Source organism: Hakea prostrata, chromosome 3 (genome assembly GCF_041222555.1).
Source record: "Hakea prostrata isolate BN-2017 chromosome 3, UWA_Hpros_2, whole genome shotgun sequence".
Lineage (NCBI taxonomy): Eukaryota > Viridiplantae > Streptophyta > Magnoliopsida > Proteales > Proteaceae > Hakea > Hakea prostrata.
This window is the reverse complement of record NC_142602.1, coordinates 44798274-44818784: the sequence shown is the minus strand read 5'-3', so window position 1 is coordinate 44818784 and position 20511 is coordinate 44798274. Positions and strand designations below refer to the sequence as shown.

At 39.0% G+C, this 20511-nt stretch overlaps 1 protein-coding gene across 4 annotated transcripts; it reads right to left on the bottom strand.

Annotated features, from left to right (window-relative positions):
• Positions 1-219: 219 nt before the first annotated feature.
• LOC149022338 (F-box/LRR-repeat protein At3g59190-like) lies at positions 220-4152 on the bottom strand. 4 transcript variants are annotated; one of them, XM_089150467.1, is made up of 4 exons: positions 4095-4152; positions 2264-3272; positions 1731-1880; positions 220-1618 (listed from the first exon to the last, which is right to left on the bottom strand). In XM_089150467.1, exons 2-4 carry the CDS (start codon positions 3218-3220, stop codon positions 1271-1273), a joined length of 1455 nt encoding a protein of 484 aa, XP_089006593.1. In that variant the 5' UTR covers positions 3221-3272; positions 4095-4152; the 3' UTR covers positions 220-1270. The 4 variants fall into 4 exon arrangements, with proteins under 4 accessions (XP_089006593.1, XP_089006590.1, XP_089006592.1 ...); XM_089150464.1 differs by having other exon boundaries at positions 3620-4146; XM_089150466.1 differs by having other exon boundaries at positions 4056-4146.
• Positions 4153-20511: the final 16359 nt, after the last annotated feature.

Here is a 20511-nt window from a genome sequence, read left to right as displayed (position 1 = left end):
AGGCTTAAGAGTAGTGCATTACTAAAACGAAATTGAAGCAGCTCTGCAATTCCAGCTAAACCTCATGAAAACATAACCATCTGAAGGAAATGTGAAGATTGAAAGCATAAAATTAGGTGCAAATTTTTTTAGGTAAATAAATTAGTTGCAATCAAGAAATTTATATGTATATTTAACCACATGAATACAAAACCACATCTATAAGCAGTCTTCTGCGTTTTCTGTTTTTGAAGCAGCTTACCAGAATTATGTGAATATTTAAGGTTGGCACAATGCCATCAACTTAAGTTAAGGACTAAAGTCGTGGATCATAGGATTCAAATACAAGTGGATTTTAGTAAAGTGATGACATCCAAACTGTGCAATCTGATTACTGCACCTTTATGGATAAATCTGGCAATTCTCATATCCTCCGCTAGAATTTGGCTAGTTTGTCTACAAAACTAACACAGTTCAAAAATGTCATACATGGGCTTAGAGCAGAGCACTGCAAGTTTGAATCTGTATTAAAACTGAAACAGACTAGCTGATTTTCATAAAGGGACAGATAACACAGAATTTTATTCCAACAGATTATAATAAACCGTGCTGGCATGGATTTTCACAGCTAAATCATACAAGAGCCATGCTGGGTCTGTTTTTATGCCAAGATAGCATGGCTGATTACACACTTCATTTCAGTAGAAGCAGAGTCCAGGAAAATAGACATACTGAGGAAGCTCTGGGAAGCAAAAAGTAATGTAACAAAAGCTGTTAAAAGCTATGGGCAATTAGTCTTACTAACACTACGATCGTCATGCAGAACAAGGTCTGCTTCGCTGCAACAAAAAGACCCTCCACAGAGCACCCAAATGACCTCCTTGACTAGTCACCTCTGACTGTTGGAGTAGATGTTTCCCGTCTTTCACAAAACAAAAAGCCCCTTCTGCTTCGGGACCTACATCCTCTCCGTCCAAGCCACTCGTCCATCTGGGCTGTCTGACCATCAGATGGGCGATGCATGGACAGAGAGGATGGGAACCGTTGGATGCAAAAGCTGGAACGGAATCAATCTGCTTTCAAAAGCTGTGACTCCTCTTCTAAACGGACTGATTCTGTTTCAACCTTTGCATCCAATGGTTGCATCCTCTCTGTCCATGCATTGTCATCCAACAGCCAGACGGACCAGATGGACAATAGGCTTGAATAGAGGATCCAAATTCTTCTGCTTCATGAGAAATGTTTGGAACTTAATCAGATGTAAAGTTGTGTACACATGATCAAAATGATGCTATCTTTTCAACCCCTTTATGTAGATTGAACCAAAGCTTGTGCCAATCAAAATATTGCAATGCATAGACCCCTTCTGGAGATTCAAAAATTTTTCAGCAATCTTCAGTTGATCTTCCTGAGCAAATTTCAATTGTTCCTCCAATACAACCCTCCCTTCACGAAAAGTTATGACTAGCCGTTCCAAGATGCTTGCATGCTTCATCAGAAAATTAATCACTTCAAACTCTTCATTGTACCCCTCAAATTCAGAAATTTCAATTGATTTGAGGTGTGACACCAAACAATAAGGCACAATTTGTGGGGAATCCCAGTTGAATTTCCTTTGACCCTCAGAGTGTACAAGACCCTGGATTAAAGAAAGAAAGATTTGGAGCTACAACTGGTAGAAGTTTTAAAATCCAACTACTCAATAAAGGATTATTACTTAATATACAAATTGTTCATGACTTTTAGTTTACCTCATAAAATTGAAGAACCTCAAGAACCGGTGAGCATTCAAGTAGGAGAGGGAGCATCCCCCAGCCATAATTCTTGCAAATACCCAACCCCAAGCGCTTCAAATTGGGAAATGTAGGCATACATGGGCGTTCTGCTGCAAATGAAAGTGTCTTGGCACAACAAAATAACATAAAGTTACTCAAAATCATGTACGAAATACAAATGGCTATTTAAATTTCCAGGAACCTGGTTGAAGAAAAAAAAACTGAATAATAAGAATTTCCATCAGACAAGGCTGAAAATTCAATAGAAGAGAGATAAAAATCCTCCCCGGTGCCCAGATCTGTCAGTGTGGTTCACTGTGGAGTCTGGAGCTCAATACTTGCCAGATAATAAATATAAGGGTTGTTAAGCTATGGACCCAGTTCTATTTCATTCTTTCTCCTTTGAACCAACAATTCGATTTAGCATCTGCCGCATATTGAGCTTCATACTACTGTCAGATGTGGATACAAGAGAGAATTTTCGTACATGAAAGAGTCAGCTAGGATACCTCTAGTGTGTCACCATCCAAATCCAGGATCTTTGCATGAGCAACTCCTTCAAGAAGAACACGTACACAATCACCATGCATACTACACTTGATTTTGTACTGGTTATCACTCAATCCAACTCCAATTGATGCCTCAATTAGGGAGGAAAAGTCATCAACTATAACTTCTTCGGGTGCATAAGACGCATATGTGAGGACTTCCAAGGCTGGAAGATTAAACCTGACTTTGTATCCAGTGGAATTACAGTGATAAATGGTCAAACAGTTTAGTGTAGGAATGCTCAAGTCAAGATTTGTTATATCATCCCATTTACAATCATCTATAGTCAATACTTCAAGTGCTGCACAGCTTGAAAGGAGTTGTTGCACTGATATATCATCAACAAAAGTAACTCTTTCAAGATAGAGGATAATGAGTCTTGATAAACAGATGGAAGAAGGAACATTGAGTACAAAATTTCCAACTAATTCCAACTTAACCAGACATTCAGAAGTAAAGAGGCAGTGTGGCAACTTAAGGGACTGTGTCATAGAAATTGAGAGACAGAGCTGCTGAACCTTACGATTAATTGCAGCACATATCCAAGCATTGATGCGATCTAAATCATAGGAGTTACCACATTTTAGATGGAATTCATCCAAACTTGATGCATTTTGAATCAGTACCCTGTCCACAAAATTCGTGAAATTGGCCACTTTTTTTCTAACTCGCTTCTGCCCTTGTTCAGCATTATAGAACCCATCATCAAAGTCAAGACTGGTAACAGAAGTCCAGATGTACTGCCACCTTTTTGATAAAATACAAGTTCTAACAGCATATTTTGTTGGAAGAAAAGAGAGGATGTAATGAAGGAGGGTATCTGGTAAGTTGCTGATCTTATCCTCCCCTTCTTTTGTCTTCACTTCTTCATGATGCATATCTCTTTTAGGAAAAGGATATAAACCAGTTGTTTCCATAATTGCAGAGCCCCAACCCAAACTAGAAGCTCAAACTTAATTATCAGAGGCCCTGCAAGTTAAGATGAATAACGCAAGAGTTTCACTAACCATAAACAAGAACATCAAAACATGCAGGGAAGGAACCCAAAAGATCAAAACAAAACAACAACATTAACCATAACCAAGAACATCAAAACATACAGGGAAGCAACCCAAAAAATAAAAACCAAACGGCATTAGACGTGCACATCGATGCAACCTCTACACTCTGCAACCCAGCCCTACTGTCCAACTACAAATGAAGTGCCAGACTAATGGGTTTCTAGCATTTGACTTCACATAGTCTCAAAATATATATATTGAAAAATAAATAAATAAATCAAGGGAAAATGAAAAGAAAAGAAAAGAAAACTTCACTTTAGTCTCCCCAACTCTAAAGAAACCATTTTGATCTCCCTTCTTTCTTTCTTTCTTTCTTTTAGGATGTGCAAGTCTTGAGGATGTATTCAAAATTGAGCGCATAAATCGAAAACATTTTACACAATAGCCCTGCAAAACCTCAGAATCCTACAACCATAGCAGCACCTGGTTTATGGGTAAACAAGAACCTGACTTGTCTCTCTGCCTACCCCAACTTATGAGAAACCATTTGCTCTCTCTCTCTCTCTCTTTTATGCAAATCGGGTTTATTTATCAAACCCTGGAGACATTGATGCAGGAATCAAATTACCGAGTCAAAAAACGAAACCCACAAGAACCTACAGTCAAAACGGCGAAAGATAAACGGGTAAAGATGAAAGGGAGAAAATTTCAGAAAGAAAGCAAGAAAACAGAGATTAAACACCAGACGAACCTTATTTGAGGGATTGAGAGATCTCTGGTCAACACTTACTTAAAGACTTGAAAATGGCAGGTGAAGAAATCTGACTGGTCTCACCCGGGACTGCGACAACTTTTGCGCTCAACGCACCACCTGGATTTCCCGATGCTACAAATAAACGACGACGACAGCGGTAAAAAAAAGTTAAAACGACGAGATTGAAAAGCAAGTCCTTTTTTATATTTTTTGGTTGGTAAAAAGCAAGTCATTGAATTTGTTATTCACTAACAAAACAAAATTTATTAGCTGTTGTAAGGTAAAGAAAATATATTAATTAAATACAAAAATGAAAATTACGTTAAAGTAAATCAATCTTTCTTTATTGAATTGTATGTATTACATATTTATAGTAAAAATAATATTTTTTAATATAAAAATATCAAAGTTTATAAGGAAATATAATATATGATTTTCGCACACAATAAAATGATTTTGATATAGAATGATGTATTACTGTGATCTGCAATTAATATGGGAACGTAAATCTCCAAGATTGCACCTAAGGTAGCTGAAATATCTATTTAGAGACATCTTTTAATATGATCCATTTGGGGATGATAGACATTCATAAATAAATATTATTTATAATACGTTTTTTTGGATGTCCATCAATAGATAATGTACAACAATAAAATATTAATAAATAAAAAAAATTCAGTGATAAAAAATCTTAGTAAATGAAAAAGAATATACATATATGAATAATACGTCTTATTAATTGCCTCATTAAACACCTTATTAAGAACATACAATAAAACAAAACCTTAGTGAAGAGAAAAATAGTGTAACACGTATTTTTATTCTCCCTAATGATAACATTATTGAATATTTTTAAATGTACACATCTCAAATCTCATGTACCAGATTCTTAAAATTTAAAATAGTAACTTCTCAGTAGATAAATCAGCAAAATTATCACACTTCACAATTTCATTAAGATTACGAGTGAAAAAAAATTTTGGTGAAATTTATTTCGTTATATTTCTTTTGATGTATCATCCTTTCAATTGAGTTATTCATGTAGCATTATATTCATATAATATTGTTGAAAGCCATTTTTCTTAGTAGAATACCACATGCTTCCTTCACTTGTTAGTATAAAGCCTTTTTTTTTTTTTTTTTGGTAAAGAGTAAATAGTCTGTTTGAAATCTAGCTCATGTAGATCAGATAAATATCATGCATATGCATAATAAGTAAGTTGATATCCACATTCATAAGATAACATCATGTCAATAATTCTCGAAGGTACCAAAATATATGCTTAATACTATTTCAATATCTTCGTATTGAAGAAGAGATAAATCTTGCTAACACTTATAGAAAATGTTATATTCGATCGTATATTATAGCAAAATAGATTGATGCCCCAATTGCATTGAGATATGATACTTCAGGACCAATAAAGTTTTTGTTGGAAAATGTCATGTCAGCATTTGTCACATCAGCCTCCATTGGTTTTGATGATAACAAACATGAATTACTAATGGCTATATTGAGTTGTGTTGTTTTAGTTCAAGATGAGAAACAAGTGTACCAACTCCAAGTCAAAGCTATATGCTCAAGTCAAAGCCATATGCTCAAGTCAAGCCAAAGCCAAGATCAAGCCAAGATGGACATGAAATCTAAGTCAAGATGACCATGCCAAGATGGACATAAAGATAATCATGAAGAATGGAATACAAGAAGACTCAAGAACTTCAATGATCAAGACTTAGATGAAGTTAGGACTTAGGACACCTCCATATGCAATCTCATGTAATTGTATGTAATCATGTGCATATCATGTCACTAGACTGACCTAGGACATAATAGGAAGGTGTATGAGGCTTAGGGTTGAACAAAAAGTCCAAAAACCAAAACCAAGTCCATGTCCTAAAGTAGGATAGCAAACAGGGCACCAGACGGTCGACCGTCTGGGCAGACGGACGACCGTCTGGGCAGACAGACGATCGTCTGGGCAGATGGACGATCGTCTAGTTTGCTGTCCGTGATTCTGAGTCACAAAAGCTCAGACGAAATGTCTGTTTGGTCAAACGGAATTCCGTCTAGTTTAAAAAGCCTATAACAACTAGTTATAACGGCTCTTTTTCAGACGGATGTTCGTCTGAACTGAAAATTGGACTTAAAATGTGTCTATTTTCTATCCTTTGGGGATTGGGTTTTGGCACTCAAAGATGCTCTATATAAACCCAATTCACCCCATTTGAGAGGAGGAACACTTACACTTGATCACCCACTCCCTAAGTGATCCTAAGCTCTCAAATTGCAAGAAAGCCTTGTGCTTTGCCTTTTACCTTCTCCCCAACCTTGAAGAACATTCCACGGTATTAAGCAAGCTTGTGGAAACCAAGCTCGAGGTGACTAAAGGCGTTGTGCTTTGCCTTTCACCTTCTCCCCAACCTTGAAGAACATTCCAAGGTATTAAGCAAGCTTGTGGAATCCAAGCTCGAGGTGACTAAAGGCGTTGTGCTTTGCCTCTCACCCTCTCCCAACCTTGAAAAAATATACCAAGGTGTTTCTAAACTTGTGGAAGCCAAGCTTGAGGTGATTAAAGGCGTCGGTGGTGCATCCCTTTCCATTTGAGCATACAATTCACATTGCATCACACTCACACAAGAGGTAAAGTGTCACACACCTTTTGTTAAGGTAACATCCCTTCTTTTGTAAATTGTTTCAATTCTAGTCTAGGTAGATTCGAATTGGTCATTGGATGCTTTTGCCCGCTAAAAAAGATTGATTGGGTGTTCTTGCCCGTTAACATAGATTGATTGGGTGCTCTTGCCCGTTAACAAAGATTGATTAGGTGCTCTTGCCCATTAACAAAGATTGATTGGGTTTTTTTGCCCGTAAACAAAGATTGTGAAGGGTGCTATTGCCCTACTTGCTAAACAAAGATTGTAAAGGGTACTCTTGCCCCGCAACAAAGATTATTGTAAGGGTTTGATCTCTACCCATTGTATTGAAAGAGAATCAATAGTGGAATACTCTCTTGAGGCCAAGAGAGGAGTGGACGTAGACTTGTAAAGTCGAACCACTATAAATTCTTGTGTTGTGATTGCTTGTCATTATCAAATTTCATTTAAATTGTCAACTTACTTTGAAATTGCAATTAAACCTAGAATTTGGGATAATCCACTAGGTACAACCTAATCACCCCCCTCTAGGTTGCACCAACAATTAGTATCAGAGCGGGAGCTCAAATCGAGATTAAAATCAATCTCTAATATAGTCAAAGATCATGGCATCATCATCCAACCAATTCTTTTCAAGACCCGAAGGACTTAATGTCTCTAGGCCTCCATATTTTGATGGAGAAAGGTTTGCCTATTGGAAACTTAGATTTGAAGACTTTGTGTGTGCTATTGATATAGACGTTTGGGACATAATTACATATGGACTAAATAAGATTACCAAATTTGATAAAGATGGTAATAAAATCCTCAAACCAAGAACCAAATGGGATGAAACTGACAAAGTCAAATCCCAAGCAAACCACAAGGCCAAAATGTTTCTACAATGTGCCTTAAGTGAAAACGTATATAATGGATGTGATATTTGCATGAATGCAAAAGAAATATATGATAAGTTGGTAGTCATCTATGAAGGAACAAACCAAATAGAAAATATCAACTTAGCCTTGATGGCTAAAATGGATGAAAATCAAGATCATAAGGTAAAATCTAGATGTGATAGTCTTGATTCCATTCATGATGAAAATGATGACATTGATGAGGAAGACCTAGCAAGTGATTTTCACACTTTGTATAATTTTAGCAAGAAAAACAAGGTCTTGGAAGGCAAAGTGTTATCTCTTAATGACATCGTAAATGATCTACGGGAGTACATTGAGAAAATAGAAAAAGAGAATAGTGACCTAAACAAAACCCTTGTGAAATTCACAAATGGGTAAAGTAATCTAGATAATCTTCTAAGAACCCCCCAAAAGAGTCCACAAGATAAAGGACTCAGATTCAATAGTGAAACTTCAACTTCTAGAAAAGGGGAAGGAAGTTTAATTTGAAAAAGGGACATTTAGCAAGAATCCCTTTTCAAAACCCACAAAAACATTTAAAGTGGGAACAAGACCCAACCTCAAACCAATTAAAGGAAATTTGGAAGAGGAAATCACAATTCCCAAAGGAAAAGGCAAAATGGGCCAAAAAATGACCAAAGAACAAGAAGACCAAATCAGTCAAGTCAAGACTATTCAAGAAGAAATGGAGGATACCAAAATTATTATGACCCTAGGTGGCATAAACCCCAAAGCTATCAAAATGCCCATAGATAACAACATCACCAATTTTGGCCAAACCACAATCAAATGATGTTTGATTATAGCTGGTCACATCCCTACTTTGCATATTATGAGCATATGTCTCAAACTCCATTCAGGCCATACATGCCAAACCATCAAAGGCCTAGAAGAAGCGAAAACTTCTATAAAAACACAAATAAAATGAATGGGCAAAGAAGTCAAAACCTCAATGGATAGAGGAAACAAAGACCTCAAGTCCAAGAACCTTTTGACATTTGTGACCCAAGGTTTCAAAGGCCGAAAGGATATCAACCTAGTTGGTTCAACATAGAATCAATAGGATCTAACCAAGATGGACCCATATAGACATGGGGACCAATGCACATCTTTCTTTTCTATATAAGTTTGCTTGATGAACATCCAAAGAAGTGAATGGTACATCGATAGCGGGTGCTCCAAGCATATGATGTCAAATCCAAAGCTCTTCACAAAGCTTCGATCGTATGATGGAGGAAGTGTCACCTATGGAGACAATAGCAAAGGAAATATAGTTGGCATTGGTCGAATCAACATTGGAGGTACTTCTATCTCTAATGTATATTTAGTTGATAAACTGTCCTATAACTTGCTTAGTGTAAGTCAACTATGTAGTATAGGATATAGAGTTACATTTGATGTTTCTTGTTGTCATGTGAAAGATATGAATGGAAATCTAATCATAAGAGGTATTAGAAGAGATAACATTTACACATGTGTCTTCAATGAGTCATCTCCTAACTTGACTTGTTTTATGTCACATGAAGAAACCATAGTTTGACATAGAAAATTAGGTCACATCAACATGAGGCTAATTGAGACCATTGCATCAAAGAATCTAGTTAGAAATCTTCCAAAAATGAAGTTTGATAAAAATTATTTTTGTGATGCGTGTCAAAAGGGAAAACAAACCAAAGTGTCACATAAGTCCAAAAACTTAGTTTCCACTAGTAGACCACTAGAACATATGGACTTATTTGCACCAATTCCCACAGCCAGCCTTGGTGGTAAACACTATACCTTTGTAATCGTTGATGACTACTCAAGGTAACATGGACCATATTTCTAAAGCATAAAGATGATGCTTTTGAAGAGTTTGTCATCCTTGCTAGGAGGATTCAAAACTAGAAGGGATACTTCACCATTCAAAGTGACCATGGGAGGGAATTTGATAACAACAATTACTTTGGAGAATTCTGTGATAAACAGGGCATAACTCATAACTTTTTCGCTCCTAGAACCCCCCAATCAAATGGAGTGATAGAAAGAAAGAATAGATCATTTCAAGAAATGGCGAGAACCATGCTTAGTAAATTTTTAATGCCAAAGTATCTTTGGGTGGAAGCCACAGGCATTGCTTGCTATGTCTTGAATCATGTCCTAATTAGGAAATTCTTAAACAAGACACCAACCCTAGTTGAGGAAGAATCAATGGATGTCTCATCTCCACCCAAGGACAAATATAAGGCTCTAGTTGATGAGAAAAATGATGAGAGGATTGAACATGCTATTAGAGAAAAGGTGGATAACTTATCTCTAGAAAATTCCAAAAATGATCCCAATGAAGGTGGGACCCCTTCTCAAGAATTGCCTAAAGAGGTGGTCCCATGGAAAGACCATCCCCTTGAGCAAGTCATAGGTGACTTAGGTCAAGGAATCCAAACTAGGTCAAGAACTCAAAACTTTTGCAACTATGTTGCATTCTTGTCAACCATAGAACCTAAGAATGCTAAAGAAGCCCTAACCGATAGTTATTGGATCATTGCCATGCAAGAAGAGCTAAATCAATTCAAAAGAAATGATGTTTGGGAACTCATTCAAAGACTCCGAGACCATACCATCATAGGCACCAAATGGGTGTTTAGAAACAAGCTTGATGAGAATGGTCAAGTTGTTAGAAACAAAACAAGGTTAGTTGCCCAAGGGTATAATCAACAGGAGGGATTGACTTTGATAAGACCTATGCACCCGTCGCTCGTTTAGAATCCATAAGAATGTTGTTGGCATTTGCATTGTATCAAATGGATGTAAAAATGCATTCTTAAATGGATCTATTATGGAGAAAATGTATGTTGCACAACCTCCGGGCTTTGAAGACTCTACCTATCCCAACCATGTCTTCAAGCTTAAAAAGGCTCTTTATGGACTTAAATAAGCTCCACGAGCTTGGTATGAAAGGCTAAGCAAATTTCTAGTCCAAGAGGGACTTCAATGTGTCACATCCACTCAGCCAGTACCTTATTCGGGTGTGTGATCCACAGCCCCGAAGATCAAATTTCGAAGAAATCATCCTCCCACATAAGCAATAACATAATCATGAACAGATAAATTCAATGTGTAATAATAATAATCAAGAAATCTAAATAAGGAAAGAACAAGATCATATAGTATCAGAGTGCAAAAGATTACGGATAAGTATCTAGTCAAAAGAAGTAGAGTGAGGCGGAATCTCATTCCACAAATGCAGCGGAAAGTAGCTCAAATGAAAGGAAAAAGGTACAACTGTTCCCAAAAGAGAAAGTAAACAAAACAAAACTAAAGAGTTTTCAACTTTATAAAGAATATCTTTATAAGTGTAGACTTCTGAAATTAGGCACGGATGCTTCCACTCCACGGTCGGGCTAATCATAGTACGAAGCATGATCACATGAGGGATCTTCACCGTAATTGTCGTAACTGCTATTACCCTGCGTGAAGTATACCTCTTCACATTGCACTTCCTCATACGGACCGTCATAGTGTTCATAACCTATAGAGAAGTCTAACAAAAGCTATTGTATAAAAGGAGTGAGTTTCAAAGAAACTCAGTAAGACAAGTTAAATCCACAATAACATAAATAACATGATTACAGAACATAACATGATGCAATATGATATGAAACAGACAATGTATGTATGAATCTAACTCTATGTATGTTGATCTCTATTGACAGACATGCTTTAAGTCATAGCACCATACTTCTTTGGGAATGTCTCATCACACAACGCCGTTTGGTAGTGGGTCTGGCATCCCTCGGGACATTCCATGGTTGGGGTTTAGGTGACCGCTCCTCACATCACCATTGGTCTAAGTATTGGCGTATGTCAGGGTTAAGCCTAGCCAAATGCAAGTCTTCTACTTAGTCATATCAACTCAGTTCTAGATACGTCCATTCCTCGCCCCTGGCAATCCTTTCCAGTATCCTTCGCACTAGAGTCAGCATAGTCCCTGACTACGGACTCATCAACCCTATTGGTTATCCACATATGGTAAACGGGAAACTCTCATGTCCCCTCACGGGTTGGTTACCGGTCTTGAGCGTCCATGAGCCCAAGTCTATCCATATGCAACCCTACCCATAAATGGTCCCCACAATGTGATTCCTGTCCTCTCATGGGTTGGTTACCGGTCTTGAGCGCCCGTGAATCCCCATTGCTACCACAGGTCTTTCGGTCTCAATACCCTTCCGATTCGGGTCTGATATAACGGGGTATTCCTAACCAAATAATGCTAGACAGCCCTAGGTATAAAAATCAATAATTCGGGAAAGCATCGATGGACATCTTCGGAGAACATGCCATACTATCCCCTCCGATGTCCTAGGACATAAGTGTCAAAAGGACACCTCTCAATCCCAAACCATACCTAATCAGTCACATTCAGCAATCAATCATAACGTACACAACCATTGTCTCATCACATAGAAACATATACAATGACATGATCAATCTCATACATAAGTGACAATAAAAGACATTCACAATCAAAAGAATTCATATATGTAATGCTAATGTAGTTGTAGTACCTACATTAGTAGAATCACAACAAGATATTACATTTATGGTAGTGAATCCAAATGAATCCAAATATAGAAACTAAGATTCACGCAATCTACGTAATTATAGAAGTAACTGTCCTTACCTTGTATAGCTTTGAGAATATCCAAGAATCAAGGAGAATGATTCTAAACTTAGCAAGAAGATCCTAAACAATCATAGATACCATATTAGGAAAGAGATCTAAAAGATAGAAGGTCAAACCAATTAGAACAGACCAAGAACAGAGCTTCTGTCTTCATTGGTCGATTGATTGGTCTACTGACTTAGTCGACCAACCAGTTGACCAACAGAGTCGGTAAGGTACAAAAGTGATGTGTTCTAATCCGAAACTTGATTTACATGATCCGAAACATCACCAAACTTGGAGGAGACCTCAATGACAGTATCCTAACATTAAAGAGTAAGTCTAAACACCAACATTGATCAAAACACAAAGATACAAATTTGGAAACAAAACCTTCCATGAAAGTAACAATTAGGGTTTTCGATGAAATCGTAGTATGATCATGAAATGAAAACCAAAGATGAAGGAATACTCATTCTAGTAAAGAATAAGCCAAGATCATACACTAATCAACCAAAAAAACATATCTAAAAATGATAAGGATCAAATCAAGAAATTAGGTTAGGGTTAGACATTATTTTATGATGATTCCACAATGATCATGGCGAAGATCATCATGAAATCACAAAACAAAGATCACAAGAAGATCTTAGAAGGGATGGTTGCAAGAATGCAGCATCCACTTCATAATCTCAAACACAAAGAAAAGGAAAATCAGAGATGAAGAAGAAGGTGGGAGAGATAACCAACCTTAGAAGCAAGAAGATGAAGGATTGCTTGAGTTCTTGCAAGATTATCACCAAGGATGCAAGGAGAGGATTGGAAAGGGGTCTTCAGACATCTCAGAGGGCTTAGGAGGCAGAGGAGACGAAATAAACTCGTAGACATCAATATATAGAGCAACCAAGACCTAAACAACAAAACAGATCTGATTGGTTGATTGGCCCAATCGACCAAGCAGGACAGCAAGGCCAAGACAGGGAATTGAAGGTCTAGATCAAATCCAAACTTAAAGAGCTTCTACACACACATCAAGTGACTTACCTAGTATGTAGAAATGCCTTTGAACCAAGTCAAATAATACTCCAAGTCCATCAATTAAACTCATCTTCATCAAGGTGCAGTTTCCTTTTCAGTTTCTGAACAAGTTTCCATAAATGGAACACCATCATCAACTTCCATGGATTCTAGGTCAAACACCAAGTCTTCCAATGAGATGGCCCATAGTTGACTTCTTCCTTTACTTCGGGTCATCGGACCTACAAACAACAGGGTTTCCGGGTCAAGGTCAGGGTTAGGATAGGGTTGGATTTCACACAATGGGTACGGTAGATACCATATTATTTGTCAAATACAAGAAAAATGATGTTTTTTGGTGCTACAAATAAATCCCTATGTCATGTGTTTAGTACTTGCATGAGAAATGAGTTTGAAATGATTATGATGGGTGAATTAACTTTCTTTCTTGGTTTGTAAATTAAACAAAATGAAAATGGTATATTCATTAGTCAAACCAAGTACATAAAAGAACTCATAAAGAAATTTGATGTAACGTCTCAAAAGGCTAGTGGAACACCCATGAGCACATCTTAGAAATTATCAAAAGATGAGGATGGGAAGTTTTTTGATGCCACTAAGTATAGAGGTATGATCGGAAGCCGACTATACTTAACGGTTAGTAGACCGGACATTATGTTTAGCGTTTGTGCTTCTGCAAGATATCAAGCCAATCCTAAATAGTCTTGTGCTTGTGCCGTTAAGAGAATATTAAAATATTTGAAAGGCACATCAAACTTAGGATTGTGGTACCCTAAGGGTGAAGTGTTACATCCTGCCCTAATCCACTCAGGGGGTACCCTATCTGGATTACTCGGGGAAGTGATCCACAGTCCCGCCGATCAAGTTTAGGAACGATCATAGTCACTTAGCACAATAATATAATCAAAAGCAAGAACAATTCTTTGTATTCAAATAATTTAATAATAAAAGTCAAGAAAGGATCTCAGAAGGATCACAGAGGACATCGGAGTGTGGAAAAGATACCAGTAAAATAAATGATCAACATGCGGAAATGAGGTGGAAATTCCCTCTACAACATTGGCGGAAGGTAGATCGAATAAAATTAAGGGTTACAACCGGTTCCCAAAATGACAAGGGAGCAAACTAAACTATGGTCTTGACAATTCAAATAAAAAGGTTAAAAAGGGAATGAGGCGATATCCCATCCCTAGCACATAAGTGCAAAACTGAACTACTCCAGATAAGTCCCAATCTCAGACTACTAGTCTTCATCAACTTGTACACCGTGACCAGTGGGGTACAGGTCATCAACTTGATCTTTAGAGTGTTGATAGTCAAAGTCGACAGTAGTAGTGCCTGCAATAGAGTCTAACAAAGATGTTGCAAAAAGGAGTGAGTTCAAAAGAACTCAGCAAGACAGTTATTCCATAAAAACATAAGCCATGTGATATAAACCATAACATGATGCAGTATGATATGACACATGATGCAAGTATGCTTCTAACTCTATGAATGTTAGTCTCTAAGGTAGACATGCTTTAAGTCATAGCACCATATACTTCTTTAAATAAGTCTCAGTCACTCAATCACCGGGGGGAATTGGGTCCTGCATCCCTCTCAAACAATCCATGGCTGGGGTTTTGGTCACCGCTCTCTCACATCATCATTTGGTCTAAGTATTAGCGCATGTCATGGTAAAGCCTAGCCCAATGCAAGTCATCTACTTAGTCATATCATGTCATATCTAGATACGTCCATTCCTACTATCCCGGGATCCTTTCCGGTATCCTTCATGCTAGAGTCATGGATATTACCCACCAGACTTATCAACCCTATTGGTCATCCACAAATGGTAGACGGGAAGCTCTCACGTCCCCTCATGGATATGACCCACCAATCCTCGAGCACCCGTGAGCCCAAGTCTATCCATTTGCAACCCTACCAATAAATGGCTCCCACAATGAGATTTATGACCTCTCATAGATCATTTCACTGGTCTTGAGTGCCCACAAATCCCCACTGCTACCACGGGTTGTTCGGTCTCAATGCCCTTCCGATTCGGATTTGATACGACAGGGAAATCCTAGCCAAACAACTAGACAATCCTATGTATGCCATCCAATAACCCGGGAAAGTGTCAATAGGCATCTTCGGAGAACATCCCATACTATTCCCTCTGATGCCCAAGGACAGAAGCGTCAATAGGACACTCCCCAATCCCAAGTTATACCTAAGCAATCACATACTCAAGTCCATCATATCGCATACATTTGATATATCATCATGATAGAAGTTAAATCATAACATCGAAATGATCCATCATATTTAAAAGTAGCAAGAATAATAAATCATTATGACAAGAGTATATGAAATCACAATACTACTGTTCTAAAACATGTATAGCAGTCCTATGTGTAAAACCCAGCCCTAACCTTGACCCGGAAACCTTGTTATTTGTAGGTCCGATGACCCGAAGTAAAGTAAGAAGTCAGCTTTGGGCCATCCCAGTAGAGGACTTGGTGTCTGGCTTTGAATCCATGAAAGTTGATGATGAGGTTCTATTTATGGAAACTGAATCCTGATGAAGATCTGATTAGTTGATGGACTTGGAGTGCTCTCTATCTTGGTTTGAAGGCATTTCTACCTATTAGGTAAGTCACTTGACTTGTGTGCAAAACCCCTTTAGGATTGGATTTGATCTGGACCTTCAATTCCCTGTTTTGGTCTTGCTGTCAGCATTGGTCGACTGATTGGTCGACTGGGCCAGTCGACCAATCCACTCGACCAATGAGTGCTGTCTTTGGCAATTAGGTTGTTCTTGCTCTATTTAAGTCCAATCTCGAGTCCACTTCGTATTTGCTGCCTCCAAACTCTCTGGAACGAACCAAAGACCTCTGCAAGTCATCTCTCTTGCATCCTTGGTGTTTTCTTGACGGATCTTCGTCGAAACTCTTCTTTTTGCATAAAAAGGTATGTCTACTCTCTCTTCTTCTCCTCCATCTTTGTTTTTCTTTCCTTTTTGAGTTGAGACAGTAGAAGAGATGCTGCATTCTCTGTTGCAAACATCTCTGGAACATGTTCTCATGATCATCCTAAGGATTTGAGGCTAGAACAATGATCTTAACCATGATCATTGCAAGCTTTTGAAGGAATCATGATCAAACCATGATCTAATCTTTGTTAAACTTCTAATTTGAATTCTGATCTCTTTGGATCTTCTATGTTGATCATGTTAGTAGTTAATTACTGTGTTTTCCTTCCATGATCCATAATCTATAAATCTCTAGTTGTTCTCTTCTACCTTACTATGTGTTCTTCATGATGCATGGTAGTTACATATATGGTAGGTTTTATTTCCTTATTTAGATTTATGCTTCTAAGCCTTATTCCATGAAGATCTAAGTATGTTTTCATGATACCATTACCTGAAGCAAAGATCTATCCTCCTATTGTTCTTGTCTTTGTTTTCTATTTCAAATTCATCAAGATCCATGGTTGATCTAATTATGGTAACTTTTTGTTTCCTAATTTGGATCTTGATATCTTGATTGGATTAGTGTTTTGAGGTCCCCTATATGTTATAATACTACTGATGTAGTCTACCCCTTGATTAGTACCCTTTTGAACCACCAAATTCGGATTTCATATCTTAAAACTCTGTTTTTTTTAGGCTACTGTCTGCATTGGTCGACTGATTGGTCGACTGGACCAGTCGACCAATCCACTCGACCAATGAGTACAGCAACTCCAGAATTGGTCTATGTTGGATGTTTTGGTATCTTTTCTGTTAGGGATCTTTCTTAATATGTTGTATATACTTGTTTAGGACCTTCTTCTCAAGTTTGCCGAGATCTTACTTGATTTCTTAGGATTCCTTTGCGAGTTATAAAAGGTAAGGATGGTTATTTCCTTAATTACATAGATAGCATGAATCTAGTTTCTATATTTGAATATCATAGATATGATTCCTAAATTAGATTCTTACAATGATATACTACTGTTGCATAACTTTGATTACAGTAGCATTACTTATTCATATTAAATTGATTCATGTATGATTTACTTACCAATGTTATAAAAGTGATTGTAATTATTGATTTCTTTCCATATATGAAGTTACCATATATGTGATGATATGAATTGATGCATGTGTATGCTTAAGTATGGTTTGGAAAGGAGAGGTGTCCTTTTGACACTTCTGTTCTTGGACTACTACGGGAATATTATGGGATGTTTCCGGAGATGCCCTCTGGACACCTTCCTAAACTGTTGGATGACATATCTAGGATTGTCTAGTAGTGTTTGGCTAGGATGTCCTGTTATGTCGACCCTAATCGGAGGGGTATTGAGACCCGAACGACCCGTGGTAGCAATGGGGATTCATGGGCGCTCAAGACCGGTAACCAACCCGTGAGAGGACAGGAATCACATTGTGGGGGCCATTTATTGGTAGGGTTGCATATGGTTAGACTTGGGCTCACGGGCGCTTAAGACCGGTAACCAACCCGTGAGAGGACGTGAGAGCTTCCCGTTTACCATATGTGGATGATCAATAGGGTTGATGAGTCCGTAGTCAGGGACTATGAGGACTCTAGTGTGAAGGATACCGGAAAGGATCGTCGGGGACGAGGAATGGACGTATCTCGGATCTGACTTGATGTAACTAAGTAGAAGGCTTGCATTTGGCTAGGTTTTACCCCGACATGCGCCGTGACTTATACCAAATGGTTGTGAGAGAGTGTGTTGACTTAACCCCCTGCCAAGGTTTGTCCCGAGGGATGAAGGACCCATTACCAATCGGCTGCTCAAGACCGGTGAAATGATCCGTGAGAGAATCCAAGATATCTTAAATGGTTGAGGATGTGAGTGGACTTTCCTAAAGAAGTACGGTGCTATGACTTAAAGCATGTCTGCGCAATAGAGACCAGCATACATAGAGTTAGATTCATTCATTCATTGCTTGTCTCATATCATATTGCATTTATGTTTGTTCTAGAATCCTGCCATTTATGTTATTATGGATTTTAATCGCCTTACTTGAGTTTCTTTGAAACTCATTCCTTTATTGTACAATGTTGTTAGACTATCCTGCAGTCTTGAGTGCTATGACGGTCCCTATGAAGAAGCGCAAGGCGAAGAGGCATATCTCCGGGAAGGTGATTGCGGTTACCACAATTACTCGAAGATCCCGCGAGTGGTTATGCTCCGTACGATGCTTAGTCCGACCATTGAGTGGAAGCGTCCTTGTGCCATTTATGAGATTTACACTTACAAGGATGTTGTCTATAAAGTGGAGAACAATTTAGTTACCCAATGTACTTGCTATTGGGATTAGGTTTTGTCTAGTTTATTCTTTAGAGCTACTTTTCCGCTGGTTGTAAAGTGGGATTTTTGCCTCACTTTACTTATCCGTTTGATACTACGATTATATCTATTATTCCGATTCATTTATGATTCATTCTTTCTTTATTGGATCTATGATTTATCTTCCGCACTCTTGTTATGATTGTTCATGATTATGTTATTGTTTATGTGGGAGGTTGATCACTCGATACCTGATCTTCGGGCTGTGGATCACACTCTCGGGTATGCCGGATAGGGTACCGGGCCGGGAGGGCGTGATGATTGGTATCGAGCCCAAGGTTCGAGGAGATCCTAACCACAAAAGACAACAACTGAACATTCTCGAGTCATTGATCCGAAATGACTCTTCTACTCTTAGAAGTGAATAATAGAACACCTGAATTAGAAACTTGACCTTTGAAGCGTAACGAACATTTCCGAATAACATACCATAATTATACTTGAACAAATGTCACTAATGCAAGGAAAAGAAAGGTGCATAACATACAATAATTAAAGAGAAACAAAATGAACTTCATTAATTTCAAAGGTTTTACAACGATTACATCCGAAATGCATAAATGGAAATCCTAAGGTACAATCTATCTAGGAGATCTGCTCCGATCTCTCGTATGCTCCGAACTCCTCTCGCTAGCCGAGTCACCCGATGCTCTATCCTATCCTCGTCGTGACTCCATCCTCTCGTACATCTGCTCTGTCCGACCTCCATTCTCTCTAGCATGGAAGTCATCGATCTCATCTCGTGCTCCAAGATCTAAAGTCTCCGGAACCGCATGTGAAGGGCCACCGCCTCGAAGTGTGATGAAGGAAACTCGTGATGCACGAGGCTCAGCCTCGCGCATATCTCCGCATCATCTCCGGCCTGATCATCACTATCGGGACCGATATCCTCTCCTCCATCCTCTCGATCCCCGATCCTCATCCTCCGATTCATCATCATCCTCACCCTCCGGACCGGGAGATCTCTCGCATCGCTGCTGTCTCATCCGACGAATGGTCCGAGTCCCAATAGGGTATCCCCGTGATCTAGTGTCCACTTTGGTGTATCCTCGAAACTCACCCCGAAATGCCCGAAGATCAAAGTCGGTAGCCTCCCATAGCAAAGGTTCCGCATGCTAGGCCGCGAGAACTAAGTCCAAGCATGACCTGCTGAATGATGTAGGAGAGATCGATCTCGAAGCCCATGTAGATGCGGTAGATGACTAAGGCCTCCATCACCGTGACCCGATGGTGATGTCCGGCTTTCGGCATGATGTTTCGGCCGACTATGCGACCGATAATCCGTGCAGAACCCGTCATCCGTCCGCTAGTCCACGGAGTGAAGCATCGACGGCTATCCCATAGCGTAGAGCATATCTCGCGAAGCTCGTACGGCATCGGATGGCTGTCCCGGATCTGCTCCTGCAGGTATCCACACACACTGCTGTGGATAGTAAGGAACCTGCAAGATCTCAGCCGGTGTCCGGGTAGAGAAGCGAATCTGAGTCCGGAAGACCCTGCTCCCGAGGACAAGTCTAAGTGGATGTCCTTGGCCTCGAGCCTCCTCTCTGTAAGTAAGGTTGCTTTGAAGAACAACCTCACTAGTTCCGGGTATACCGGTAGATCCTCGGTGAAGAGATGAGTCCACCGCAATGTGTCGAACCTCTGCCGAATCCTAAAGGCTCGAGCTGGCGTAAGTAAAGTAGACGTCCCATCTCGATATTGCGATGGCGAAGTAGGCCTCGTACGGGAACTCGGCCCGAGGTGTGTCAAACATGTCTGGGTCTCCTAACCTCTTGTCTAGGCTCGGAAGGAACCTGACCTCTGCCCCTAAGAGCACCTACGATGCGACCACGACCTCTACCTCGTCCTCGCCCTCCCCTTTGCATAG

What these genes read in the sequence shown, in the direction of transcription:
- LOC149022338 (XM_089150467.1), bottom strand. Translation starts at nt 3,220, where the DNA reads ATGGAAACAACTGGTTTATATCCTTTTCCTAAAAGAGATATGCATCAT. An exon ending in TGGATGGTGACACACTAGAG is followed by an intron (nt 1,881 to 2,263) that starts GTATCCTAGCTG and finishes TGTTGTGCCAAG; the next exon opens with ACACTTTCATTTGCAGCAGA. An exon ending in AGGTTCTTCAATTTTATGAG is followed by an intron (nt 1,619 to 1,730) that starts GTAAACTAAAAG and finishes TCTTTAATCCAG; the next exon opens with GGTCTTGTACACTCTGAGGG.